Source organism: Marmota marmota, unplaced genomic scaffold, assembly GCF_001458135.2.
Source record: "Marmota marmota marmota unplaced genomic scaffold, marMar, whole genome shotgun sequence".
Taxonomy (NCBI): domain Eukaryota; kingdom Metazoa; phylum Chordata; class Mammalia; order Rodentia; family Sciuridae; genus Marmota; species Marmota marmota.
The window spans coordinates 5,399,871-5,408,426 of NW_025999863.1; the positions used below are offsets into that span (position 1 = coordinate 5,399,871).

The 8,556-nt window shown below is 55.3% G+C and overlaps 1 protein-coding gene across 1 annotated transcript; it reads right to left on the minus strand.

Moving 5' to 3' along the window:
• Positions 1–4,054: 4,054 nt before the first annotated feature.
• Cd320 (CD320 molecule) lies at positions 4,055–6,738 on the minus strand. The gene is made up of 5 exons (XM_015503857.1): positions 6,682–6,738; positions 5,979–6,216; positions 5,075–5,308; positions 4,667–4,816; positions 4,055–4,506 (listed from the first exon to the last, which is right to left on the minus strand). Exons 1-5 carry the CDS (start codon positions 6,736–6,738, stop codon positions 4,364–4,366), a joined length of 822 nt encoding a protein of 273 aa, XP_015359343.1. The 3' UTR covers positions 4,055–4,363.
• Positions 6,739–8,556: the final 1,818 nt, after the last annotated feature.

Below are 8,556 nucleotides of genomic sequence, written 5' to 3' on the forward strand. Positions count from 1 at the left end.
GCCCCTGCATCTGGCTTTTCCACGCCCACACCCCAGGTGGCCATCAATCCTGGTGCCCAGTTGCCTTTAAACAGACCCAGAATCCAGCCATCCCCCCAGGTTCCACCCTCCTGCGCTTCCTGTCTGATCTCCCAGCTCCCACTTTGGCCCCTTTGGTCATATCCTCTGTCCTCCAAAAATACTTCCTCCGGAATTTGGAGGTCCATTTTGTTAATGGCTGTACTGAGCACCTAGAACAGTGCCCTGTACAGTCATGTCTGCTGGGGATTGGATGCAGGGGCCCTGAAGATACCAAAAACTGCAGGTGCCCAGGTCCCTTACAAAACGCTCTAGAGTTTGCAGTCCAAGGTACAATTATCCTCCCGCATCCCATCTCCAGATGACTGTGTTAATAGAAAATACACGGTACACCAACAGCTGAAATACTGTGTTGTTCAGGGAATAATGACAAGTGAAAAAAGAAAAAGAAAAGCTTATAAATGTTTAAGACACATGTGTTCTTTTCTTTCTTTCTGCTCCTTCCCATCTTTCAGTGCTGAGGATGGAACCCAGAGCCTCACTGAACATGCTGGGCAAATGCTCTACTATAGACCTACACCCCCAACCTAATCATCTTTTTTTTTTTTTTTTTATTGGTACATTCCTTAAATCACCTCTTCAAAGGTCAAATTTACAAATATAATCACATCCTGAAGGGGTTAAGAGTTTACACAGAAATTCCTGTCTCTACTTTTTGTCCCTATGAACTATTATAGAAAATGTGCGGGGTAAAAATGGGAGTTCATAACCCACTTGAATCAAATGTATGAAATATGATATGCCAAGAGCTTTGTAATGTTTTGAATAACCAATAAAAAAAAAGAAAAGAAAAGAAAATGTGACACAGACTAGGGAGAGAGTATGGCTGAGACAGGGGTGACTCCAGGAGGCCACCACAGTGACAAAGGTATTGGGGAAGGGGGCTGCAATGGTGATGAGCAACAGACTAAGCATGGTGACAGGGGACAATAGGATGATAACAGGTACCAAGGGAGGGCAGAGTTGCAAGAAATCAGAATGTAAGGCGTTAGCTTAAAATTTCTGGCTCAGCACCAAGGAGCTGGCACCTAACATTCCAGATTATCCCAGCCAGACTGAGCTATAGCCTCGGCACAAGCTGGATCCCAAACCTGGGCAGAAGCAGCAGGCAGCACACAGCCTCCAGATGCCACCGTGGAAGCAGGCCCTGGCGAACCTGTGCCTGGTCTAGCCAGGACCTCACACCATGGCGAAGGACCACTCTGTCTCCACTTGACCACTACCCAAGGCATGGGGACCTGGCACCAAGCAGCCCAGGTGCACTCTGGGTCTGTGGGGCTCCACTCAGCCTTGCTTTTGACCTTAGGGAGGGCGAGAGAACAACTGGGCACCGTGGTCCAGAGAGCCTAGCAAGCAATGAACAATCAGCCAGGACACAAGCTGAGATACTGCCCAGCGGTGGAAAGGAGCAAAATGCTAACACTGCGACTCGAACGACCCCAGAAATCATGCTCAGGGGAGGGGACAGCACAGATCAGGTGGTACCATCCCGTTCGCGTGAAGCGTCTAGAACAGGCAAACCCACAGGGACAAAGTACTCAGTGGTCTCGGGGGCTGGGGAGAGCGGATGTGCAGTGACTGCTACTGGACACAGGGTTTCCTTTGGGGATGATGAAAATCCCCTGGATCTAGACAGAGTGATGGTTGCACAACGTTGTCAGTGGGCCAGGCACCACAGGACTGCAACTTCAAAATGGTTAATGGTTAATTTAGGTTATGTGAATTTTCCTCAATAACAAGAAGGGGTGGGGGAGGACTGAACAAGGACACTCTCACACTCACACCCTCTCAAACTCACACTCACACACACACACACACACACACACACTCACACACAGCTTCCGCCCCTCCCCATCTCCCCACCCAGCCCCCCGGCCACCCTTCCAAGCACTCATCCCCCAGGTGCCGGACCTATGCCCACCTGGACCACGTCTAGCCCCTGAAACACGCTCGGAGGCCCAGACCACAGTCCGTGACACAGGGTGGGAAGAACACTGGAGCTGCCTGGGACCCTATCCTGTTCAGCCTGAGATGAGGCTACCTTTCCCCTCAGCATGAGTAATCAGAATGGGGCACAAAGAGAAAAAGGGCAGCAAACCTAGGGCTCAGCTCCAAGACAAGGATCCGGGTGGCACAGAGTGGATATGACTGGACATTTGGGGCTCCTTACTGAGGAGGAGAAGGAAAGGACCCACTGAGCTGCCGATGAGGGTGGGGCTCTTGTCCCCAGTCCTGGCTGCAGGCTGAGACCAAGTGGTCAAGTGGGAAAGCAGGATGCCTGCAGGTCTGGGCTCTCAGGCCAGCAAGACATGGAGTCCCACATGCAAGGACCCTCCATGCTCACACCACTTTAAACCCGGATTTCCTGGAAATGACTCTCTAGGCCGATTCTGAGGACAGGATGGGCAGCTGCCAGCACAGAGCCCTGCTGGAGGAAACAGCACTGAGATCCCAGGGTGCTCACATGACAGCAAAGCAGAGAGCAAAGCAGAGCTGCTCGCCAGCAGGCAGGGAGCACTCACCTCAGGCCTGCTCCGTTCCCGCCCACTCATGCCCTCTGCCCCACCTGTGGCCGTTGGTAAAGAGGGCCTGACAAACAGGGCCTGCAGCTGTTCATACCTTTACGTGGTACACACTCTCACACACTCACACACCCACTCACACCCACTCTCACAGGATACGCGCTGAGCTAACACCCTAGAGCAGAAGTGCTGCTGGTCCAGCAACTCCTGCTTTGCACCTTGGAAGCCCCAATTTCCCAAGGACCAAGGACAGTGCAGCAGGCCTGTTGGGAAGAGCACAGAGAGCACCTGGCTGTCCCAGCATTTCCCCCAGGGTATACGTAACACTTTCCACGAAGTGACACTCGGCCAGCCTATCTCAAGAGCATGGAATCCACCTTAATGTGGAACAAAAGAACCACCAGTGAGTCCAGGAACTGGAACTATGACAGAGAACACTAAGGCACCTGAGACCCCACTGACCCAGCAAGGGACAGCCCGGCCCAGCGCTAGCTAATTCCTAAGGACAGGAAACAACCTGCCTACCTGGAAGCCTGCCTTCCACAGGCAAGCCACACTCCCTTCACTAGGCTCTCCGACACCATGCCCCAGCCCCACCCCAGAGCCAAGAACCAGACACCTCAGAAGAGTCACCAGCAGGCTCCCCCTGGCACACAACCCTCCCAAAATGAATGGAACTAGCTACTCCTGGGGCTGCTTATCCTGCCTCGCCCACTGCTTCCCACAGAAACCACCATAAGGGCTTTTGCCCGAGGTTTCCAGCCTTCTCTGCCTCCTGACCAAGGACATCCCTCACTTGAAGCTTCTTCCCTGTATGACTCTGCAGCCTGACAGGTACCTGTGACCCCACCGCCACTGTAAGAATCTGAGTTATATCTTCTTCCTTTTTTTTTTTTTTCTTTTGGTGCTGGGGATTGAACCCAGGCTCTACCACTGAGACACATCCCCAGCCCTCTGTGAGACTGGGTTTCACTAACTTGCCATCCCCCTGCCTCAGTTCCCCAATTCTGGGATCACAGGCATGTGCCACCATATTCACTGAGTACGACCTTTTCGACCTTTTCAGGGGCCGTCTTTCTTGCTCTGTAGGCCTCACCAGGCCTGATAATAAAACCCATGTTTCACAGCAGGGTGGAGCTGGGACCAGGGCCACCCACAGCCTCTTCTCACAGGGGGAGGGGCCATGATGGATGGAGGGCTGCAACTCAAGACAGGAGGTGCTGCCTGAGCTCTGCTCTTCCTCCTGAGGCCTGCCATCAAAGCTGCCATCGATGCAAACCTCCCTGCCACTGCAGCCCCGCCACCCCTGCTCTCAGGAGGCGAGAGGGGGAGGGGCCGAGAGGGTGCCGGGAATGAGGTCCTGCATCCCCTCCTCTCTGGAACCTCACAGAAGACAGGTAAAACAAAGACCCCAGGCTGCCCAGACCAGGAAGACAGAGGCCCAGAGGCAGGGAGAGGACGTGGAAGAACTTTAATCGTCACCCTACCAAGGGTGGCAGGAGTGTCTAGGTGCAGGGCCATCCCGGCCCTGGGAGGGGCTACGGCCAGCCCCTCGTCTCTGGCTGTGGCGTGTTCTCCATCCAAACTCCTCCTGTGCACAGGGAGTGTCCCAGCCTCCTGGGCCACGTCTGCAAGGTTCTAGGTGGCCAGGAGCACCCGAGTCTCTGAGGGCTGGGGCCCCAGCAGCTGCCCGCATGTTCCCATGCAGACAATCCTCATCTGGCTGCACTCAGGCAGGGGTGACGAGGTGTGAGAGCGTGTCCTCAGAGCACTGAGGTCTTCCGTTCTGACAGCGGCAGAGACTCCTTCACTGCCACCAGAAGCCCCCGTGCGGGTAGATACCCCTGGGCTCGGAGCCATATCACTATCAGGAGGATGGCAGCAGCCAGGCTGGCACTCAGCACTGCTGTGGGACACAGAGATGGACAGAGGGGTAGTGGGAGGAAGGCACAGGCTCTCACAGCCACTGAGCTCCCAACATATGGGGCTGGGTGGTCTGCATCCCGTCCCCACCCAGACCCGATTCCCCCAGAAAGGCCCAGGGGCAGGGAGGCTGAGAATCTCACCAGCAGCAACAACGGCCCCGTGGACACCTGGGCTTCTGTACTGGTGCCCAGCAGAGTCATCTGTGGCATTCCTGAGAGAAGTGACAATCTCCAGGGTCCCAGGGGTCATCATGGTTATGGCACTCCCTCCCTGGAAAGTCTTGTTGGTTTCTGCAATAAAAGCAGGCACTCAGTAGTTGCGGAGGGGACACCCAGGGCACGGGGCATGTGGAGGCTCCTCTTGAGGTTCCTCTTGATCCCAGACCAGGTGAGCTACTCCCAACAATGCCACGCCACCCAAGGAGGAGGCCCAGGAGAGTGCCGTGTCCACACTCTGCCAGTCACGAGCACCCTAGCAGATATCGGGTGCTCTTCACCAGCCCTAGCCCTCCCCACTCCCACAGGTGCCCCGAGGTCCTGGGGATGTACTGCAGCCAAGCTCATCGCTGGAGTCCATGCAGTCTGAGTGGCCATCACAGCGCCACGTGTGTGGAATGCAGGTGTCCTCCTGTGCGCAGTGCAGATGGTCTGCGGGGCAGGGCTGGCCACTGCAGTTCTGAAGGTGCTTGTCGGTGTCACCAGAGCAACCACTGATGTTATCGCAGGAGCAGGGGAGGCCAGGGGGTGGAGGGCACTGCCCATTCTGGGTACACGGCTCGATCCCTAGGACACAGTCAGGTCCCAAACACCCATGCAAGAAAGCCCGGCATTCTGCACAGAGCTTCCCAGTAAGTCCCGCCTTCTGAGAACAGCTGTAGGAAGACCCACCTTGCACTAAGGCTCTGCCCTTGGCTCCTGTTAGCTCCACCTTCCGAGGTCCTGCCTCCCAGCAAGGTCCTCCCCACGAGACCCCACTCACTCCACTTCCCAAAAACCTAACTTGGATTGAACCTGGGGCCTCGAGCAAGCTAGGCAAGGACTTTTTCACTAAGCTTCGCCCCCAGCCCAGACCCCACCTCTTTTCTTTTCTTGGTATTGGGGGGTTGAACACAGGGGTACCACTGAGCTACATCCCCAGCCCTTTTTATTTTTTGAGACACGGTCTCACTAAATTCTGAGGCTGGCCCAAACTTGCAATCCCCCTACCTCAGCCTCCCCAGCTGCTGGGATTACAGGTGTGCGCCTCTCTAGTGGAGCCCAGCAAACCCACCTTTTCTTCAGTCCAAGACCCAGACTCCACTCTACTAGATTTTGCAAGCCCTGACCATCCCGCGACCCTGAGTTTTAACAAACTCCAACCCCTCCTCTCCTCCCTCCTCATCTGCCCAAGAGTACAACCTTCCATTCCCAGGCCCCACCCCTGAAAGCCCCACCCCAGGATATGGGCACTTACTGCACTCCTCCTCGTCGCTACCATCTGAGCAGTCCCAGTCGCCATCACAACGCCAGGTGAGGGGCACACAGAAGCCACTGCTGCGGCACTGGAAGTGGGTGGGCTGGCACGAGCCTGCACTGGGGCCTATGAGATATGCACAAGTGACGCCTGGGAGACCCCAGTCTGAATCCTCTCCATGAGGGCCAGGGGTCACAGGCTGCAACCACGGGGACAAGCAAGTCCCAGGGTACAGGAACTACACAGGTGGCCACCCTTTGCAAAGCGCTCACTCACTGTGTGGGGGGTTTGAAGCCCTACTGGGCGGGCACTGCCATGATACATAGTCTATAGAGGACCCTAAGAGAAAGCCACAAAGCTAGTGGCAGAGTCAGAATTTGAACCCAGGTCCAAATGGCCAGTCTACCAGAGACCTCTAATCTCCGTGGTTCAACAGACTAGGGGAGAAGCCATCCCCCACATGTTCCAGGTAAAACTCATGGTCAAGGTCATCAGGGTCTATTCTATTCCACCTGCTTAGCAAAAAGGGAAACTAAGCCCCTAGGCAGAGAACCAGCTCTGTTAGCAAGCCCTGTGCCTCACCTCCTAAATCCTTCCCTGACCTGAACACATCATCTCCTCACTAAACCCCTGGCTCCAATCTCCACTAGAGTCACATCATTCTGTCACCCACACTCCCCTGGCTCCTAGACCCTCTCACTACCAAATCCAACTCCTCCACATTGTCCTCTTTATCAGCTCCTCTTCCAGGCATCCGCATGGCTGGGCTAGGGGGCCTGGTCTTTTGCTCCTCAGTCTTTGTTTATGCCTTTCCCTGGCCCAGAAGCTCCCCACCCCTTCAATCTACACCTGTGATTTCTTCCACAGCCTTCAGATCGCAGCTTACTTCCTGGGAGGGGTCTCATGTCCCCCTCAGAAACCCACCAAGCTCTGCTTCCCGTGTAAAACAACAGTCCTTATACCAATGACACCTACCCTCCCACAGATCACAGTCAGCAGAGGTCATGGCTGTGACCTCATGACCCAGGCCAGGGAAGTCCCTGACAATGCACAGGCAATGGGTCACAAGAGGGTCCGAGATGAGTACAATGAGACTTGAGCCTTCCTTGACTCTGAACAGGAGGCTAGAGCTGTTTGCTGACCTGGAGGAGAACAGGGGGGCCTGAGACCTGCTCTAGCAGGAGGAAGCCTGAGAAACAAAGACAGGAGGTGGCTCTTAAGGCTTCCTCCGGGGTGTAGCAAGGAGAGGTAAAAATACCCTGCCCTGGCTTGGCCTTGCTCCATCTGCTCCGTCTGCTTCTATTGTCCTTTCTACCTACACTCCCAGGGCCTAAGTCTCCAACCCCCACTCCCCAGGCCTCCAGGCCCAACTGGGCTCTGGCCACAGTCCCTGAGCTCTGTGGAGCTGGAAGAGCTAGGGACAACCAGGTATCAGCTTCTTTCCCTACCCATAGGAATCTGGCAGCCTCCAGGTGCCACTTCCTCCCCAGGCCTAGCTACCAACTGCTCTGAGGGCTCTGACCTCCCTTGGCTGGCCTACTGGACTGTATTTCTCTGTAAAGTAAGTAGCAGTGGGTAGCCCCACTGTACAGGACAGTGGATCAAAGAGGAGTTGGACAGGGCAGTGATTTACCCTCCCAGCCTCAGTTAGGAAAATAACAAAAGGGGTAGGCTACAGACCAGGAGAGCGCTGCCTCCCACGTGTAACAATGGTCCTCCCATAAACTGGACACTCAGTGGAGGTCAGGGCCACACGTCTGAGAAGAGAGTTCCTACCCCAGCACTCTGAGAAAAGGAGCTATTTGTGTGTAGAGTTCTAGTGCTTGGTTAAAATGAGCCCAGCTTCACTAAAGAACCAGGAACATTTAGTTTGAAAAGCAGGGACTTTGGGGGTAAGTCTGCCATAAGAGGAGACCACATGGAAGAGTGGAGGGTATAAACCTGTGCTCTCAGCCGAAGTTAGGGATCCTATAAGCACAGGGAGGCCACTCCGACCCCCCAGCTGCCTCTGAAGATCTCAGAGATAGCTCCCCTGTCTCTGGACACCAATCACGTGGGCCAGGGGCGAACATGCCCAACCACTTGTGAGGTTGGGGTCGCAAGTGAACCGTGCTTAATCGCCTGGAGAGGGAGAACTTTCATCCCAGAAGGCAGAAAACCAAGGAGGTGAGAATGGGAAAGTGAGGCTGGTTGTCCAAGAAACAGCCAGAAGGCCTCGGGACGAAGATTTTTTGGAAAGCACAGCTGCTGTGGAAGCACCAGGAGACTGATCCTGCGTGGTTAGAGGTCGGAAAACCTGTGCCTGCTACGAGTCTTCCCGACCATGCTGGACTGAAGGGCGGCTTAGAGGTGACAATGGGGGCATAACACAGCAGAACAGGTCATGGGGGGAAGGGAAGTGGTGCACAGGGCAGTTAGAGGCAGGCGGAGGCGCCCAGGTGGAAGGCCCCCCATTCAGGCTCTCAAATCACCACTGCCCGCTCCCCGCACACTACTAAGTCCAAACCCATGTGCTGGGGGAGTGTCCACGACCGACAGGCGGCGCAGCCAATGGAAAAGCGCTGCGGAGTGCGCGGGG

Coding starts and splice junctions, on each gene's coding strand:
- Cd320 (XM_015503857.1), bottom strand. CDS start 6,738: ATGCGGATGCCTGGAAGAGGAGCTGATAAAGAGGACAATGTGGAGGAG. Junction 5,309..5,978: donor TAGCGACGAGGAGGAGTGCA/GTAAGTGCCCAT, acceptor ACTGTGTCCTAG/GGATCGAGCCGTGTACCCAG. Junction 4,507..4,666: donor CGGGGCCGTTGTTGCTGCTG/GTGAGATTCTCA, acceptor TGTGTCCCACAG/CAGTGCTGAGTGCCAGCCTG.